Source organism: Lactuca sativa, chromosome 6, assembly GCF_002870075.4.
Source record: "Lactuca sativa cultivar Salinas chromosome 6, Lsat_Salinas_v11, whole genome shotgun sequence".
NCBI classification, from domain to species: domain Eukaryota; kingdom Viridiplantae; phylum Streptophyta; class Magnoliopsida; order Asterales; family Asteraceae; genus Lactuca; species Lactuca sativa.
The window spans coordinates 23,240,088-23,261,119 of record NC_056628.2 but is presented as its reverse complement, the minus strand read 5'-3'; the positions used below and the strand labels follow the sequence as shown (position 1 = coordinate 23,261,119).

The window sequence follows — 21,032 nt, the reverse complement described above, 5'->3', positions numbered from 1 at the left end:
TGATGTGACACCCATTATTATAGTGGTTAATGGTGGGTATACCGGATAACCTTATATTAGACCTGACAATGGGGCGGGTTTGGGTCGAATCGACCTTGATCCAAACCCTTTTAAAAAGTTTCAAAATCCGATCCAAACCTGCTCCGTAACCCGCAGGGTTTTGAATAATCAAATCCATACCCTTATCCACCGAATCAACGGATATCCAAACCTGCCCCGTAACCCATAGGCTTTTTGAATTATCAAACATATATTACTTAATTCATAAAATAATATTTCTTAAATAAAACAAATGTTGATTTAGAAAACATATTACGTACTCAATGACTTCCGATTGGAATTAAAAATAACTATTGTAGTAACTAATGATTTATTTTTTACTGTCAATTGTAGTGATAGAGAATAACAATGACAAACTTTCTTTCAGTCGATGAATGAATTTATTGATTTATGAATGAAATATGATGATTGCTTGATGAAATATAAATGAAATGACATTATAATTCTTAGTAGAAGACTGAGAGTCTAGAAATCGACTCCTCCATTCTTATGTATAAACAGCTTGGACTTTGGCATTTTTCCTTTGGACTTTCGATTGGAATTAAAATTAAACTTTAAGAAATATAAAATATAAACCAATAATTCAAAAATTATAAGGGGCGGGTTATAAACGGAGCGGATCAGTGATGATCCATACCCGACCCTTTTAATAAAAGTGTTAGCGGGTATGGGTCGTTAACGGGTAAACGAATCAAAAACTATGCTCCAAACCCATATAATTCTTAAGGGTTTGGATTGGATCATGGTCAAAACCCGCTCCATTGCCAAGCCTACGTTATATCAATAAAAATGGACAATGCAGTTTTATTTTTTCAACAAAACTAAAAAAAAATGGTCCATATGGTATGCATTTTTTCTGGGTTTTAGTCAAAATCTCGATTTATTTATTTATTTTTTTGGCTTCATGGTACTTTTGACCATGTTTCTATGTGGAAATGATCCCTGAATTAACTCCCGTTGAGTTGTTAATCACCTCTATGCCTCCTACGTGAGGGTATATTCGTCTTTTAACATTTTAGGTACCATTTTTGTAGATAAAAAAATTATATCCCCTTTGAGTGTTCCCCACCGTTCCTCCTACGTGGTTTGTTTTTATGGAAAGCTTGCGGTGGTGAAAACATCATGAACCTCACTGAATACCAAAAGGAGATTCTATGCTTGCTCTATGAACGATTATGTTTGTGGGGGTTTATTGGGTAGCTTGGCCCGCCAATGTGTGCTAGGGCTAAAGCCATCATACCTGGTCTCTTAAGAAATTTAAATATGCAAAAACAATGTAATGGATTGACTAGGCGTATTAACATGCTAGAGCAACAATGCAACGAACAGATAAGCAGGAACATCTTGGTGGGAAATTGCAATGCAATGAAGGATGAATCTTTGAAACTAAAAATCTATCTATTTGCAAGTTGGTTTATGTTTGTGATTGTTATTGTAATGCCCGGGTTTCAGGGCTAAGCATATTTGTCAATGTAATAGTCTAGGTCAACTATTGTAACTCTTTTTGAAGTAATAAATATGAAATATTTGAGTATTATGTGAATTATGTGTATTTATGTGCTTATAATTTAATTATAAATGTATAATTAATAAAGAATAAAAATAAACGTCAAAATTAAAGTGTGAGATAAGCCCGATATCTCTACATAAAGTTGTAGAATATGTCTCAAGGTTTCCGTACATATAAAGAACGCCGAAATCTGAGTTATAACGAAGAAGTTATGGCCCGTCGAAGTTTTACGGCAAAACCGGCATGACACCGGGAAGCGTAAATAGTGAATTTACGATAGAGCGAGTTTTAGCCTTAATGATATAAACGAAAATCGTAGAGTATGTTAAACTAAGAACATCGATAAAAAGAACTCCCAAATCTGACTTCGTATGAAGAAGTTATGATTTTTCGAAGTTTCGGATTAGCGATGTACGACCCGGAATTCGAATTTTAGTTCGAGCGGTTTTTGGCTTACGCGACCTAAATGAGAGTTGAAGATCTCATTAATAGGAACTCAACGGTAAAAAGACAGACGAAAACGGAGTCCGTATGAAGGAGTTACGAATTCTTCGCGGTCATTTAGCAGTCTAATCTCCTCCTACTGTTAAATTTAAGATCGGTCAAGAATTAGCCGACGGAGTCTAAATGAAAGTTGTAGATCTTGTTTTTACCTACGCGTGGAAAAACAGAAAATAAAAAATGGAGCTCGTATGCAAGAGTTATAATTTTTCTAAGTCGGGAGGCTGCTGTGCGAAATCGGGTGACGTGGCGCAATCCTGGCCGTTGTTTCCTCCCCAAGGCTAGCCACCAGATGGTGACACCTGGCCATAAAACTCAACGAGTTTGAGGTAAACTCGACCAATTTTGGTGATTTCCAGCCTATAAAAAGGGTGTCGGGGCATCCTCATTTCTCACACCTTCCAACTTCTCTTTCTCTCTCTAGAATCTCTCTCTAAGCCTCCTTAAGCCCCCTAAAGTCTAGGAAAACCCCCTAGCACCCGAAGGAAGCCCCGAGGCTCCCGGAGTCCCGAGAAAAGGGGTCTTTCGACTCGGGAACGCTGCTCCAGCGAAGCCCGGTTTTCGAGAAAACCCGCTGTAAGTGAGCTACGTCTAACCTATCTTTAGTTTAGCTTACGTTTTAATATAGTAATGTTATTAGGACCTTATAATAAGTACTTGGGATATTATTATGGGTTATATAAGTATCGTTTAACGCTTATATAATAATAATAATAGCTAGACTATTAATTAATCGCGGTTATCGTTAGACTAAACCCTAGTGGCAATGATACTAGGTTTTGCCAAAGGAAAAGTGTGTTAAGAGTAACGAAGTGCTGTCCAAGCGCCGAGTCACCACCTACTCAGGTGAGTGCATGGTCCCTTTCATCTTACACATAGATATGAAGTATTTATATATATTATGTGTTGTGAGTGCATAGTTACTTTCAGCTTACACATAGATATGAAGTATTTTATATAAATTACGTGCTATGTGTGCATATTATCTGAATACTTGCTATCTATGCTGGATGAACATTGTTATACATGTTTTCAATGATTTAAATTGTATATGTATTTTATATCTACAAAATGTGTTGGGTAAAACATGGGTAGATGTAATAGTTGCTGTGTGACGAAATAAAATAATGAGAGGCCTCGTTATAGATGCTATTGATGAATCAGTCATCTAGCGGAGTATAGATGACGACCACGGACTATTCTAGACAGTCCAGTGGAACACTAGCAGGCTCGCAACCTGTAGGTGTTTATTCGAACTGTGTGTTTATTTGAACTGTGTGCTCACCAGATGTACTCCATCCCCCACATGGTTGCCTCAAGGACATTTATTGCTGAGGAATCCCCTTAGCAGCAGTGTCCGTCCCGATGATAATGCTTAGGGTAGGTCCCTTATGATAGATGCTTAGGGACGTAATGTGAGGATAACGGGAACGGGTGATCGGGTTTGTTTACTTTAATGAAGTTAATAAACTTATTTATTGTGGGTTGAAAACCCTATGTGCTCACCAGGCTCCCAAGCCTGACCCACTCAGTTTCTTGTATTACAGGTAGTGGCGCATGAGCATAGATGTGATGTCTTGGGATGAGAGATTAATCGGATATAGGCCTGTAGATATGAAAAAATGTAGTAAGGCTTATATTGTACTGTTTATGCTTTTGATCTGTACGAACATGACATCCCAAGTTTTTTAATGAAATACATTTCTATGGAAATGCTTTTGATAAATCTTTATCATATTTTGTTTTGGGACAAATCCGCAACACTTTTATTTAAAATGTTACTCTGATTTTTAAACAAAGCATAAACAAACCGGTCTTTTCTGGCCGTGATTTTGGGGATGTCACAGTTGGTATCAGAGCTTTAGTTTAAGCGAACTAGGAATATGGATTTATTTCTAGACTTAAACTTAGAATGCTAAGTGATGATTGTGAGGTCTGAGCACTAGATTATTTTAGGAATTATGCCTAAAATGCTTTATGTGCTAAATGCTTTGTGCCTGATATGCTATTATTTGTTCGGATCTATGGTCAGTTGCCGACCGGATCTAAAAACCTTATGTGTTTAGGATTCTAAACGTACGACTACGATATTAGAACTAGCATGTAAACGTTTCGGGGTGATAAGGACGATTTGAACATCAGTCCTAAATAAAGATCTAAATTCACCTTATTCGGTGTATAGATCAAGATGGCAAGGACCTGTAGCGGAAACATGAATGCAAATGGGAACAGAAACCAACCCCCAATGATTGAGCAAATACCAGTGATGGAAGCCGCTGCTGAGCCAGTTACAATGGCCGGAGTGCAAGCGATGATCCAAGCGTTGTTGGATCGTCAAATGGAGGAAACTAGACGTTTGCTCCAGCAAAATCGAGAGGAAGCCACTATTCAGATCGAACAGCCCGTGTTGAACGAAGGGAAGACTGAGGAAGGAGACTACAGTGGAACTGTTGGTCAAGTCAACACACCAATAGTTCAACAAAATAACCAAGATGACGGGTTCGAGAGAAATGGATGCAAGTACAAGGATTTTCAGACTTGCAAGCCATCAACTTTCACGGGAAAGGAAGATCCAATCGGGGTCATGGATTGGATCTCAGAAATGGAGTTAGCTTTCATGACATGCGGTTGCAGAGGGAATCTACAGACCACGTTTGCAGTGCGTCAGTTTCGAGGAGGCGCTGTACGCTGGTGGAATACCTTGGGGAAGACTTTAAGCCCCGACAAGCCCCTGCAACTGACATGGGCAGAATTTATGGTGCAATTCAAACGAAAGTACTGCTCAGCTCAAAACCTGCTCGAGCTAGAGAACCAGTTTCTAACCCTGAAGAAGGGGAGCATGTCAATCGATGAATACACGAACAACTTCACAGAAAAGATGGAATTTGCCTTACGTCTTGTTCCGGATGAGCTGACGAAAATTGATAAGTACGCAAAGGGATTACCATGGGTGTACGCGGTGCACTTGCGTCAGGCACTTACTTTGGAGGCAGTTATCCGGGCTGCCAAGTCTGTGGAGGATATGATTAAGGTAAGAGCTGCCAACAAAGTCGAGGTTGGCGAGAAGAGGAAATTTGAAGGGTCTGCTAAACCCAACAAAAAGAAGATCAAGTTTGGTTCAAAGAAGTTCGGGGGAGGAAATGAGTTGAAATGGTGCGAGAAGTGCAAGAAGAAACACTTGGGAAAATGTGGTGAGTAAGTAACCAGCTACAAGTGTGGGAAAACGGGGCACTATGCCAATGAGTGCACCACCAACAAGAGGGTGTGCTATGAGTGTCGTGAAGAAGGGCATATTGCTAAGGATTGCCCAAGGAAGAAAGATGCGGGAAGGCCCAACATACCACCGAAGCCGAAGGCGAGAGCCTTCCAGATGACGCTCGAGGCTGCGAAGGAGGCAGCAGACGCCGCTTCAGGTACCTTTCTTGTAAATGGTTTGCCTGCAAATATACTATTTGATTCCGGAGCCAACTACTCTTTTGTGTCGCACAAATTTGGTGGGAAATTAGCATTGCCTGTAGAAAAACTTGATAATGCCCTGATTGTAGAAGTTGCCGGTGGCAAATTCGTACCTGTTAGTAATCGTATTAGGAATATCGTCATCGACCTAAACGGAAACGAATTCCACGAAGAGCTATTACCCATAGAGTTAAAAGGTTTCGACATCGTTTTGAGTATGGATTGGCTTAGCGCCAACGATGCTGAGATTCAATGCCGAAAGAAGATAGTAAGGGTGAACCCACCCGGAAAGGAATCATTTATGGTGTACGGGGACAAACGCAGAGTGAATTCTGGAATCATCTCCCTGATGAAAGCCAAGAAATGTTTGTCCAAGGGATGTGCATCATACTTGGCATTCGTAATCGATGCTAAGAAAGAAAAGAAAGAGGTGCAGAATATACCGGTTGTATCTGATTATCCGGAAGTCTTTCCCAAAGATCTTCCCGGATTACCACCTGATAGGCAAGTGGTGTTTCGTATAGACTTGTTACCAGGAACGACACCGATAACAAAAGCACCATACCGATTAGCACTGACGGAGATGAAGGAGCTTATGACGCAACTTCAGGAGCTGTTGGACAACGGTTTCATTCGACCTAGTTCATCACCCTGGGGAGCTCCGGTGTTATTCGTGAAGAAGAAGTACGGAAGCATGAGAATGTGTATAGACTACCGAGAGCTGAACAAGGCAACGGTGAAGAACAAGTATCCATTGCCGAGGATTGACGACCTATTCGATCAGCTGCAAGGTTCGAGCTACTTCTCAAAGATCGATCTTAGGTCAGGATATCATCAGCTGAAAGTGAGAGATCAGGATATCGAGAAGACTGCATTCAGAATGAGATATGGACACTACGAGTTCTTGGTTATGTCGTTTGGACTAACCAATGCTCCAACAACATTCATGGATTTGATGAATAGGTTTGTAAACCATTCCTCGATAAATCCGTGATAGTGTTCATCGACGACATTCTCATCTACTCGAAAAGTAAGGACGACATCCTCCTCATTAGGTATTCCCGAATGTACTTTAAACATCCAATGATAGGTTTGTCCCTCCTGTTGTCTATCTTCCCATTAAACACTTTGCACATGTTTGAGATTAACACATCAGAAATTGCTCTTCCTATTGTACATGAAAATGACATAAAATTAATAAAATTAATGGAAATTGAAATATATAATGACCATATTTACCTGAAAAATGACTTCTTTTCCAATGTGTAGGAGGAATCCGTTTCAACCACTCACATGTCTCTATAGTAGTTGGACTCCCTCATCAAATGGTCAAATTCATGAATGGTGGTTGTTGATGCACTTCCATAAGTGGTCCTTATACTCAGTTTGTTTCCATTTCTTTCACATGTTGTCATGTATATTTCTAAGACAACACCTATGCTCAACATTGGGAAACAATTGAGCAATTATAGACATTAAACCCTACATGAATCAGAGTTTAATAATTTGAACTAAATACATACATTAAAAGTAATGGCTAATTGTATAAGTATGCCTTACCTTTTGTCTCTCAGTTATGAAAGTAGAATTTGAGTTTGTTCCAAACTCTAAGTCATCCCCAAGGTTTTCTAAAACCACTTCCCGCTACATGTATTTTCAGACTCAACAGTTGCATAAGCCAAGGTGTAAATTCCATTATTGGAATCCAAACCTACTGCTAAGAGAACCTGACTAAGGAATGGGCCTTTCAAGAAGGCACCATCCAAAAATTCTTACTAGTATAACTTTCACTTGCTGTAGCATCCCAACATTGTCAATATTTGAAGTACTTGGCTTGTAACATCCTTCAACACCCTCATTATCCGATACACCTGTTGTAGCATCATGAATATTATCGACAATCTTACTAGTAAAACCTTCACCTGTTAGAGCATCCTGATCACGACTCTTTTTCTCTAATTCATCAATGTCATCTAAATTAAGCCTCTTGCTATAAGAACCTTCACCTATTTTGGAGTTCCTATATCTACCTCTTCTATACTTTGGTGATAAAACATCAATTTTACTCCCAAAAATTATCAAAGACATGTACTCACCAATAGGCTCATCATAAACATGCTTCATATTTCCCAATGGAGATTCAACATTTACTCCAGCCTATTAGACATCATCTTTAGGTAATTCCTCAATCACAACTTTACATTTTGTATTTGGAGACATGAAGTAAGTCAGTAAATTTTTCTTCCCATGTTCCGTGTACACCTCAATCCACTTTTTATGTGGAATGTATATTAGATTGATTGATTGATAACATCCTGATCATTCCCTAACGCTCTAATGTAACACCCGTTTTCCAAGATGATCGATTTAGGGTTTCAAGGAGTCAAAAGGTTGATTTTTGGAGAAAATCGAGTGTCACGACGTGAGAAGGGTAAACATGAGAAATGTGTTTCGATACCAATCTCACGACATGATACATAAGGTCTCACAACGTGAGAACTGTTGCAACCCAAGCCCATGATCTTTTATGGTTTCCTTTGTATTCAAGCCCCTCTAAGTCATTTTTAGGGTTCATTATTAGCCTCCAACACCCTTTTAACTTAGAAAAACCCTAACCCTAATTCCTTGATTGATTATTGACCTTTTGGAGCATTTCTTGGCTTGAAGAAGAAGAGACGAAGGATAAGAACATGTTTTATTGGTGGAGATTATAAAGAATCATCATCATCATTATCATCATCTCATTTTGTTTCTAGACCTTTGTAAGTGGAAAGGACTCAAACTTTATTATGTTAGGTGGTTAGATCTAAGTTGTCCTTTTTCTTTCATGTCTAAGAAAGTTTGAAAGGAAAGAATACATAAAGTTGGCAAATTTTTGCTTTTTAAGGGTCCTTTGAGTATGATAATGTTCAGATCTAGGAGTTGGTTGAGGTTTGGGGTTCATGCATTTGAGTTTTGGTGCAATCTCTTCATGTTTCACCTAGAATGGATGGAGGACATGCATGAGGCATGTAAGTCCATCAAGTAGTCATTTTTATGGACCTTTAGAAAAGTTAGAGTGAAGGACTTAATGCATTAAGGACTTAAATCCTTGGATTTTGGCTTCAGATTGTAGTGACAACGTGAGACATAATGTCTCACGACGTGAGAATGAAAGACCCCATTTTCTGCTGACCTTTTTGGGGCTCATGACATCACAGCATGGTGTTCATGTCGTGAGGTCAGCTCAAATGATTTTTTCTTGTCTAAGTTGGTTTAGTTGGGATGGGTCGAGTTGGAATCAGATCGAGTGGACTCTCACGACGTGACCAAGGGATGGTCATGATGTGAGGCTTGATAGTTGGCATTATGGGCTGTTGATTTTGACCGTTGACTTTTGGCATGGGTTGAGTATGTGGTCAAATTTCTATTTTTAGAAGGTAGACTTAGGTTTTACCTTGTGTGGATTGTTAGGAGATGTTTAGCACCAATCATTTGGTAGAGAGGGAGAGAGAGAGAGATAGAGAGAGAGAGATAGAGAGCAATTAGTTGTGGTCGACGTGGTATTGAGTTGAGTTCTAGTCGGCTTTGTGAGTCAGGTGAGTCTAGAAAACCCTAGTATCAAGAAACCCTAATTTTGGAGTTGGTCAGGACCCGCATTAAAACTATTAATTAGACTTAAAATAATAATTAATAATCCTCTACAATTAACTTAATGCAATATTAGAATTTGTTGGTTAAGTCCATAAGGAGTTAAGTGTGGAACACTAACCCTAGTTATCATTTTATGTGAAAAACCCTAGAATCAGGAAGCTCTATTTTGGACAATGACCAGGCATGTATTTGGGCCATCGATTGGATTGTTATTACACCCAAGAATGACTAAGTTAAACCTTAATCAGTCTTAACCTTAGGTGATTAAGTCCTTAATGTGTTAAGTGTTCTTACTTAAACTTAATCATCATTTGATGTGAAGTGGTCACTATTACAAGTGACTATGACCAGTGATTGGGTATTGACTAAAGTATCTTCCTGTAGGTGACTGGAAGTGAGTTGAATATGGTAGAGCCCTTCATTGCTACAGTGGTTATCTACACGTATATCGAGGTGAGTTTTGCCTCATTATATCCGTGGGTCGAAGGCACAAGTGTCGTCCTACTAGTTTTGGTTATCTGGTAGTAAAGGGATGCCTTAGTGATCTGTTAGATCTGTGTTATGGTATTGAGTATGTTGCTATGTTGTAGTGATCTATTAGATTTGTGTTATGGTGTCGAGTATGTTGTTATGCTGTAGTGATCTATTAGATCTGTCACTTGGTATTGTGTATGTTGCTTTGCAGTAACAATCTATAGGACTATATGTATATGTGCTTGCTGGTTATCCTCTATGGAGTTCCCTTAGGGATTTTCTATGGTCATGTAGGATAGCCTGAGAATCTTGGTCTGGGCTCTCTTGCATGTTCCTTGTTTGGTTGTGGCTCTAGAGTAGGACCATCTGTTTGGGTGGCTATCTCACCTCTATTTACTTATGGTTACACATTCTATGGAGGTTAGCTGGTATCAAGGTTGTATGTTGTGAGAGGATCAGTAGATGGCAGTGAGTTGTATGATTGTTGTTTGCCTGTATTATGTGCATACTTGATCCTAGTCGTTTATCTGTCGACATAATGTGTTTGGTTTGGGTTGAGGCGGTCCTGCTTTATGTGGCATGCCAAGATACCCGGTGCGGGCCGGTTGTAAGCTGTATACATGGAGGCACGTGAGGAACAGTTTGGGTTGAGGCGGACCAATGTAGACTGAAGGCCAGAGAGGCGTACCAGTCAAGCCGAAGGCCTAAAGAATGCTCTAGATAGGTTGTAGGTCGGTGTGGCGTTCCAGTCATGCTGAAGGTTCTGTGAGCGTTCTATATAGTTTGTAGGCCGATGCGGCATTCTAGTCAGGCTGAAGGCTTTGTATGCGCGCTGTTTGTTATTATGTTTATATGGTGGTATTTTGGGGGAAACTCGCTAAGCTTTATGCTTACCCAACTGTTTATTGTTTCAGGTATCATCAGTGAATGCGGGAAGGAAAAGGCGGGACTGTACACACTCATCAGCAACTTGAGGACTCCGTGTTCCCTATAATACTCTGAAATTAATAAATGTAATTTCAGATAAATGGGACGTTACATCGTGGTCGAGTACGCAGGGGGGTACGTCTCGAGTATGTTGGGCGTACTCCCAGAGGGTCGTTTTGGGCTTTTGAGATTTGGGTCATTGTTGGGTTTTCTTAGTTTGAGCCTTGTTGGGCCACTAGACTTCTTTTTAGGGCTTCTGGTTAGTACCTTTTGGGCTCCTTTGGATTTTAGGCCCATAAAGGGTTTTAGGGGCCGAATTTGGAAAATTGGGCCATAGTTGGGCCTTAGGTGATTATGTTGAAATTTGAGCCTTTGGGCAATTGGGCTTGGGCCTTTGGCCAAGTATAGGGAAGGGTAAAAAGGTCTTTTACCATAGTTTGGACTCGTAGGGTGATTCAAGATCCAATTATTGATTGGATGATTATTTTGTGATTGATAGTGCGAGGATTTTAGCGGGTCAACAACTAGAGATTCTTTCTGTAAGATTCGACATTATGAGGTGAGTTTTCTCACTATGTCCATGGGTCGAAGGCACCAATGCCGACCCATTATTTGTTATGGGGAATGCTAGTTGTCTTTATGATACTTGCCTGGAAGACCCCAAGGGTAACCCGTGACATTTGTATGAAAGACCATGGGGGTAGCCTATGACACTTGGATGTCAGACCATAGGGGCAACCTATGACATTTCAAGGAAAGACCATGGGGGTAGCCCATTGAACTTAGATGTCAGACTATGGGGGTAGCTCATGATATTTCAGGGAAAAGACCATGAGGGTGGCTCATGGCAAATTTATGTTTGGTATGTGGTATTTTGGGAAACTCACTAAGCTTTGTGCTTATGGTTTTCAGTTTATGTTTCAGGTATTTATGTTTTCAAAGGGAAGAGCCCGAGATGATTGTAGAGCACACACCACCTCGTCCTGCATTTTCTTGATTTACTCTGATGTGATATGATGATTGATACATTTGTTTTATCTGGATTTTTTTGATGATGCTTTGGGATACTAGTTTTATTAATTTAAAAATGAAAATTTTGGGTCTTATTTTTGGGACGTTACATTATTGTAAGACTAATTTGGTTGTATGAATTTTATTTCAATGTTTTAAGACTAGATTTTTAAAATTTTTGGTATTGAAAAATTAGTTTGGTTTATTAAATCAGTTTATTTTATTTTTTTAATATCTGCAGCAACCTACATATGTTAAAAAACAAACACGCTTCTTATTACAGTCTGCATCTGTTTGGTCCACCTCTTTTGTTGCAGAGGTGGTCCGCAGACTTTATGAATTTTTGCTTATAAAAAAAACAAAAGACACCTTAGTCTCTCAATCAAATACAAAAGTAGAGTTACTAAAATTAGCCATGAGAGTAAGGTTATACCTTTATTTTGCTTAATAATGTCAGAGAACTACCACAAAATCCCTACATGCTTGAGAACCATCATGACTTCTGAGAAACTTATCTATTATCTCATCATCTAGACTCTGCATATAAAAGAAACAACAAATTTTATAAATATAGATCATTGATTTGAAATGATTAATCGTTTACTTATATTCTAACAATTCATTCAGTAAAAAAATAACTATTTTTATGTATATAAAACTCTATCTAGACATACATCATTATTCACTAAGTCACTTTATCCATACAAGAGTTAATGGGAGAAATAAAGAAATAGTCGATGTGTTTATTAGTGATATATCAAAGTAGAATGCTATAACATGTATATAAAGCAAACAATGTTGATCTTACAAAATATTAACAATGAGATGATACTTTTTCTCCTTTTTGAGATATAAATTCAGGAAATTAAAGAAGTATCATAAATTAGAACAATTAGCTCATGAGTAAATGCAATAATTTTGGTTAAGTTGGTGTTAAGACGACTAACCTTAAAAGTTAGTTATGAACTAACTTAGTCAGTTTGATGTCTAATGTCAGGTTAGATGTCAAAGACACTTTGGCAAATGAAGGTCATAAAATGCTCTTCAACTTGGCCTTGAAGGCTAGTAAGCAATGATACAAAGTTATTTGGTTAGGCTTAAGATAGACATACAAATAAATGTTATTTTTTATAGGGTTAATCTCATAAAAAACCTTATATTTTGTGTTTTTTTTTCAGATTAAATCTTAACTTTATTTTTTATTTGAAAAAGACTTTGTATTTTTTTACTTTTTTGATTTGGCCATTTTAATCGTTTTTTCCAAAAAAAATATTGTAAAATGTGAGTTTTTTTAGAAAAACTAAAAAAGTTAGGGTTTGCTTCGAAACAGTTAACAGGTTGATGGTTTTTTTTTTCAAAAAAAAAAAAAAGACAAAGTTGAGGGATTTTTTCGGAAGAAAAAAAATATAAGGTCAAAATTAAAGTTGAAGTTTAATCCGAAAAAAAAAAACAAAATATAATATTTTTTATGATATTAAACCTTTTTTATATATAAAATTACTTTTATTAAATTTTGGGATAATGTCACTGTAGCACATGGAACTTTTAACATTTGGCTAATTTGGTCCTTAAAGTTTTTTTTGGTACATTAGACCATTAAACTCGTAACTGACCTTTTAATTACACCATTTTAGCAACTTTTAGAAGGTTTCCCGGTTATACGATGCCATTTTGTCAATTAATATATATTTTTTGTCTAATCCGATGCCCAAGATATGCCACATCAATTAATGAAATACGACGCTTAAAGGCTTTCGTCTTCAGCTATTGAACTTCAGTAGTCTTCTTCTTCATTATTGAGCTGTAAAAGAAACTGATTTAGGGTTTGTGAAGCATTCCTATGATCGAGCTGAAAGAAACAAAGAACTCGCAGCAATGGCACAATCGGAACCTAATGGACTGTTTGCGATGGTGGAACTCAACTACCAAGGGGTATTTAATCGAAATCCTTTCTCTTACACTGGTGGTGTTAAAACCATCTTCAATGATGTTGACTTTTCTTCTATGACTTATTCTGAGTTTGTGACCTTCTGCGAACGTTTCATGCATGAAGAGTGTAAAAAGTTTTACTACTGTGAACCAGACATGTCCTTCATGGAAGGGCTTAATCCCATTTCAGATGATGTGGAATATTCTGCTTTTATTTTTGATGCTTATGGAACAGATGGTGTAATTTTGGTTTATGTGGATCATATTGGGGTTGGTGTTGATGGGTGGCATGATGATGAAGATAATGATGATGATGAACATGAGTCTTGTATTGATGGTGAAAATGAAGACAACATAGATGAACTTAGAAATGTTGCCTTTGAATTTAATGAGGATGTAGTGCATATGAATAGGACATCAAATGATCCTTTCTTGAGTAAGCTATGTGTTGATGATGAGGATGCAAACAACATTGTAGATGATGACAATGGGAGAGAAGTTGAAGTTAACATACAAGCTCATTCCATATTTAATGAGCTATTACACTGGAAAAAACAAAAACCAATTCTAGGGATGAGATTTAAGGGTCCAGGGCAAGTAAAATCAATGTTGTGTAACTATTTCGTAGCTAATGGATATCAATTGTGTTTTGAAAAAAATGATAGGACAAGACTTTTGGTGAGGTGTAGCAAAGGTGCTTGCACATTTAGATTATGGGCTTCCTGGATGAGTGATGAAGAGAGTTTCCAAATCAAGTCACTAAAAGCTGATCATAATTGTGCTAGGAACTTCAAGTTTGGATCATTGGTGACATATGCATGGATTGGGAGTCACTATACCAAAGAGATTGTAGAAAGTCAGAAAATAAGTGTAAGGAAGCTTAGGTTAAAGGTAATGGCCAAGTTTCGTATCCAAGTTAGTATGGGGCAATGTAGAAGAGCAAAGAAGTATGCACTGAAACTTGTTGAAGGAAACCTTGTTGAACATTATGGTAAGCTATGGTCATATGGTCATGAGATTTTAAGGACAAATCCTGGGTCAACTGTGAAACTAGATATGGAGGATGGGCCAGATGGAAAGAAATATTTTAGCAAGTTCTATTGTTGTTTTCAAGGAGTTAAACAAGGTTGTATTGAAGGGTGTAGAAGGGTAATTGGTCTTGATGGATGTTTTCTTAAAGGTGTTTGTAAGGGAGAATTGCTTTGTGCTATTGGGAGGGATGCAAATGACAAGATATATCCTATTGCTTGGGCAGTGGTTAATGTGGAGAACAAGCAGAATTGGAAGTGGTTTCTAGAGCTTCTCATTGATGATCTACACTTGAATTTAGGCAATGGTTTCAGTTTAATGTCAGACCAACATAAGGTTAGTATTTTACATAGTAATGCATTTATGTTAATTTTAGACTATCTGAATTTAACCTTTTTACTAATACAGGGTTTGATAAAGGCTGTTAAAGAGTTGCTGCCATATGTAGAGCACAGGCAGTGTGCTAGATATATTTGCCATAATTTGCAGAAGAGATTTACTGGTGCCATATATCATACCTTGTTTTGGAGAGCATCTAAAGCCACAACTGAGCATGCTTTAAAGTTATGATGAAAGAAATTGAGACATTGAACCCAGGTGCCCATCAATATCTCATGGAGAAAGATCCTAAAACATGGTCTAGAGCTTTCTTTCAAACTGGAAGGTGTTGTGATGCAGTTGAAAATGGGTTCTCAGAAAGTTTTAATGTTGTAATAATAGATGCTAGGAAGAAGCCCATAACAACCATGTTAGAGGAGATAAGATTATACATGATAGACAAAATCTACAACATGAAATTAAAGGGACAACAATGGGGAAATCATATTTGTCCAGAGATAAGGGATAAGGTGAATTTGCTTAAAAAAGCTCAAAGGCATTATCAGGTACTACCAAGTGGATTAAACCAGTTTGAGGTAAGGGGAGCAATATATGCATATGAGGTGGACTTAGAAAGAAAAACATGCTCATGTAGGTTGTGGCAATTGAATGGATATGGATGTGCTCATTCTGTAGCTAGCATATCCTTTCTTAATAGGGATGTAGAAGCCTATGTAGACAACATGTTTAGCACAACCACATTTAGAAAGGCATACAATTACAGAATTGCTCCCATGAATAGCAGTGACATGTGGCCAGATACAAACTATACTCCATCATTGCCTCCTATTAATAGAAGGATGCATGGTAGGCCAACTACTAAGAGGAAGAAATCCACTACAGAGAATACAGGAACACACAGGGTTTCTAAGGCTGGAAAGAAAATCAGATGTAGTATTTGCAAGGAGATAGGTCACAACAAGGCCACTTGTCCACAGAGAAGGCCCCAAAAGTTAAATGTGAAGAAACAGAAGAAACAAAAAGTATGTGTGAACCAAAATGCAGGACAGGTAAAACAATTTAAAATATAAGATTAATTACATATAATTTGTTACTAACATAATTATATCATGCCATGTAGGGTAGTACAAGTGAACCACAACAACATGAAGAGGTTGAAATGACTCCAATTGAGATGGATACTACTCAAAATGATATGCAAGTTGCTCCTACTGATGTTGAATCTAGTAGTGCAGGGGATTTTAGTCAATATGTGTAATTCACTCCACCTAGATGTTATGAAGGTGATGAGGGTGTTATGGGTGAGGAAGCTGATGTGGTTGAGGAAGCTGTTGTGGTTGAAGAAGCTGTTCAAGATGAGGAGGCTGAGGAGGTAGATCCTGTTATCCAAGTTGATAATGTTAATGTTCAAGAGGTTGATGAGGTTAATCCTAGTGCCCAAGTGGATAATGGTAATGTTCAGGAGGTTGCTCCTGTTAACCAAGTTCAGCAGGTTTGTGTTAGGCCAATTTCAAATATTTTGAAGAGGATAAGGAGAAGAAAGTTAGAGAGAATACTGAAGCTGAAATTAGGCAAAACAATTGTTGGTGTTGATGATCCAGGAAATTCGAAGGGAAAAGCTCTTGTAATTGATTAGTGTTTATTGTAATTTGTGTTTAAAGTTTATGTAATGGGATGATGATAATTGGATTTTAAGTTTATGTAATAGGATGATGGTAATTTATATTTAAAGTTTATGTAATAGGATGTTGGTAATTTATATTTAAGTATGTGTGACATTAAAGGGTATTTTGGTCATTTAAGTATGTATGAAAGAAAAAGGGTAACCTGGTCATTTAAGTATTTATGACAGAAAAGGGTAATTTGGTCATTTATTTATTGATGACAGATAAGGGTATGTAAGTAATTCATTTATGTATGCAAGAAAAGGGTAATTTGGTCATTTCGTATTTATGACAGAAAAGGGTAATTTGGTAATTTATTTATTGATGATAGATAAAGGTATGTAGGTAATTCATTTATGTATGCAAGAAAAGGGTAATTTGGTCATTTAAGTATGTATGACAGAAAAGGGTAATTTGGTCATTCATTTATGTATGTAAGAAAAGGGTAATTTGGTCATTTAATTATGTATGATAGAAAAGGGTATGTTGGTCATTTATTTATGTATGCAAGAAAAGGGTATGTTGGTCATTTATTTATGTATGACATGAAGTATGAAAGTATGTTACCATTTTAAGTAAAATCATGACATTTGGCTTTGAATATTTATGCATGGAAAAAATTGGAATAATGTGCATGCATGGGGATGTTTTATATGGCCCCGAATTTGGTTTTTTAATGGCTTCACAGATCCCATTTTTTCATTATTAAAATGGTCCCCATACACATAGTGTACTTCCACATGGACCACTTCCTAATTAAATATATTTGTTGGGAATATAGACCATGCATATGTTTGATAAACATCATCTGATTATACAAAATGCCCTACAATTGGGACTTTGAATATTTTTTTTACATTACTTATCATATGCCCTTTCATTAGGGACTTACCACCTTACCACATCGACACATTAAGGTTGATAACCCCAACTTATAACTAAAACCAGCTTCAATACATACAAAATGCCCTTATGGAACTGACTTTCTAGTCTGCCTTTACAAAAAATACAAGGGATCCCAAAAAAACAAAAGCTTACCCTAACCAACCAAACTAACTACATTGACCCCCTAACTTCAAAACACATAGGGCCAAGCAACCAAACAACAGGGCAACTATCATCCTGTACCTGCCTATTGCCTTCATTGCATCATGAACTTCTTTCTCACTCTTTGCCACCTTATACTGCTCCTGTGACAGCAGAAACTCCACTTCAGCAATCCTTCTCCTCAAATTGTTCATCTCAGACATTTCATCTTTGGCATCCAGTTTCTGCTTCAGAGAATATAGCAAATTTTTGTAGTACCCGTCTGCCTGTTCTTCATCTTTCCATTCAAAGAAGCTACATTTCCTCAACCTAGTCTATAAAAAGACAATAAAATTAGGGTTTGACTGACAATCACAAATCAACTACCCTTAATGTACCAGCGAAATGAGTTTTATTCACAGTGATCGTCAAGAAGGAAATAAAATTAGGGTATTTAACAGATGAAACAAAATACAAATACACCATTGTCGTCTTTACAGAAAGAAACAACACATCAAACCATAAAATACTAACTTATCAAAATCAAGAGAATCGGGACCTACCATACTGTTTTGACAATTCCAGAATCGCCTCCCATGGTTTGTTATCTTCCAACAGGTTCGTTCTTTAGCTGGAACGACACAATCACAAACCTTTACCCCTTCTTGCGACTGAACATGAGTGACTTGTAGCTGATTCCTTGACGTCGATGAGCTCGAAGACATTCTTCTTCAGGATGGAAATAGTCGGGGAGGGAGAAGTCTTTGACTTTTCAGAGAAGGGTAAGTAAAGATTGAAAGGAGGTCCGAATGAGGGTTTCAATTAATAAGCGTGTATCGACAACTGGACCACGTAAGCTTATTGGACACATCAGCGTGCCACATAAGCATTGTAACCAGGAAACCTTCTAATTTGGTGTAATTAAAAGGTCAGTTACGAGTTTATGGTCTAATGTACCAAAAAAAACTTTAAGGACCAAATTAACCAAATGTTAAAAGTTCTATGTGCTACAGTGACATTATCCCTTAAATTTTCTAATTATGCTTAACAACATCCTCCTTAATAAATATAAGTTTTTTGCCACTTGTCAATCTCTCATGAGTTTTGACACTTGTCATTTTGTGGTAATTTTGAAATAAATATTATCCGCTTGTCAATTTTTGGTTTGTTTTCATTTTTAGTTAAAATCATATACTTATATATGTAAAGTATTAAATATCATATATATATGATATTAAATTGTAATAAATACGTTTCTTTCTTTCTTTCTTATTTTAAACTTGTACATTAAAAAATATTTCATTTTATACTTTAAGTTTAATCATTTTTTAAATCAACCCGTATAATATACGGGTCTCACACCTAGGGGGTGTTTGTTTTATCTTTTAAAACATCTTTTAGCTTTTAGAAAAAGATAAAAAGACAAAAGATGTTTGGTAATCTTATAAAAGTTAGTTTTTTATACAAAAAAAATGAACTTTTTGGAAAAGTTAGAGAAATCCTGACTTTTGCAACTTTTTCTAAAAGTTTCAAAAGCTTAGCCAAACACCCCCTGGTATGAAATATGGTTGAATGAGTTCCGGTGTTCCAAACATATAAAAATAGAACAAATATAAAATAAGATAGATTACATTATTGCGTTCGTTTAATTACGATTGTCCATTTATTTAAAAGTATTATTGAGATCCATGTCCAGTTGCTCACTTCCACAGTCATTCTAGTGTTCCAATTGATTGTTAAATAAGTTATTACACGAAATAACAAATAATTTTACCTTTTCTGGTAATCAGTGGATGTAAAAAGTTGATTCATTAATAGCAATAGCCAATAAGAGAAAGCAGAGCATAGCAATAGGTTTAATCGTAGTTGCCGCAAAGTCTTTTCTGAACTAATTGCATTTCCAAACGGAACTGCTTACCAAACACTCCCAACTTTTTCGATACAAACTATAAACCCCACTCCTCTATATAATATTCGTCACACTCTTCGTGCTCTTCGCCCCTCTTTCTCTTTGTTCAAATCCACATTCGCTATCAGATCTCATTTGATCTTCCATTTACCATCATCAATGGCTTCCGTCGCAGGATCTTCGACTTTTATGGCATCTCTTTCATGCTACAAGCCCAATCAGGTGAAACAAAGCATACATTCTTCGATTTCTTTGAAATTTTTACTCGATCTTAATCTGATCACACCAATCCTTGTTGTTTCTGCATAATTTTTTTGAGATGTTGACGGTTTTTCTTCGTTTTGCTATGAATTTTAATACTTTTCAGCTTAGTTTGTTGGTTCCTATTTTCTTACCTTAGTGATGAATTTCCGTATTAATTTTTCTTAAACCTTATTCTTGATCCTGTAAATTCGATACTAGTATTTAGGGCAAATTTTGGGCTCATAGCTTTCGTATGATGTTTCGTTTTGTGATTGTATGAAGGACAGGGTATTAACATTCGTTTGGAATTTGAATTTTACGACCTTAATAGAATCAACCATGTACTTACCTAATTTGATCCGTGCATTTCTTCTGTAATAACATACAAGATTTAGACCTCAATTTCACTCTGCTATCCGATTTTCCTCTGTTTCTGATCAAATTATGTTTCCAATAAGTAATTTGATTTGGTGTATAGCTTCATTATACGCCTGTTTTGCTAAAATTCGGTTCTTTTTACAGGCAATTACCAGGGCTTCTAATTTCAATTCAGTATCACTTGCTACCAATGGGAAATCCTTCACCTCCCTTAAATTGCATTCTGCCTCTTCACGCTTCAGGATTTCCTGTGCGGTATATGTTCTATCCTCTTCTTTCTTCTCCATTATATGGTAGCATCAAACATCTCATTGATTTTCAAAGCTTAAACATTAACATATATAGATAGAGTGATGTGTTTTTCTATTTCATCTACACAGGCTAAACCAGAGACAGTGGACAAAGTTTGCTCCATTGTTAGGAAGCAACTTGCACTACCAGAAGACTCTGCTGTCACTGGAGAATCCAAGTTTTCTTCACTTGGAGCTGATTCTCTTGATACGGTGGGTATTTTGTTTTCTTTATTATGGTTGAAAATTCAAAATATTTATTCTTTTCTTTGTATATATATATATATATATATATATATATATATATACACGCCAAATTTCTGATTCATATAATATTTGTTGTAAACAGGTTGAGATTGTGATGGGACTTGAAGAAGAATTTGGAATCAGTGTGGAAGAAGAAAGTGCTCAGACCATTGCCACTGTTCAGGATGCTGCTGATTTGATTGAGAAGCTCATTGAGAAGAAGTAAGAAAAATTGGAGTTGAAATTCAGCAGAATAGGGTGGTTGGTTATCCTTTTTCTTGTTTTTTTTTTTTAAAAAAAAAAACCACAAAATCTTTATGAGATTGTGTTGGTTGTAATCCTAAGTCTATGGGAGTTGGATGATTAAAAAAAAGAATGTTATAATATTTTGTGTTTCTTTGGAGGAA

General features: G+C 36.9%; 1 protein-coding gene across 1 annotated transcript; it reads left to right on the top strand.

Annotated features, from left to right (window-relative positions):
* Positions 1 to 19,459: 19,459 nt before the first annotated feature.
* LOC111883016 (acyl carrier protein 1, chloroplastic) lies at positions 19,460 to 21,032 on the top strand. Its single transcript, XM_023879378.3, has 4 exons — positions 19,460 to 19,690; positions 20,234 to 20,344; positions 20,470 to 20,592; positions 20,729 to 21,032. The coding sequence occupies exons 1-4, from the start codon at positions 19,628 to 19,630 to the stop codon at positions 20,849 to 20,851; spliced, it is 420 nt and encodes a 139-aa protein (XP_023735146.1). The 5' UTR covers positions 19,460 to 19,627; the 3' UTR covers positions 20,852 to 21,032.

Bases quoted from the DNA above. Each gene is read 5' to 3' on its own strand.
- LOC111883016 (XM_023879378.3), top strand. From the start codon at position 19,628: ATGGCTTCCGTCGCAGGATCTTCGACTTTTATGGCATCTCTTTCATGC. The intron at 20,345-20,469 runs GTATATGTTCTA...TCATCTACACAG, and splicing joins GCTTCAGGATTTCCTGTGCG to GCTAAACCAGAGACAGTGGA. The intron at 20,593-20,728 runs GTGGGTATTTTG...TGTTGTAAACAG, and splicing joins GAGCTGATTCTCTTGATACG to GTTGAGATTGTGATGGGACT.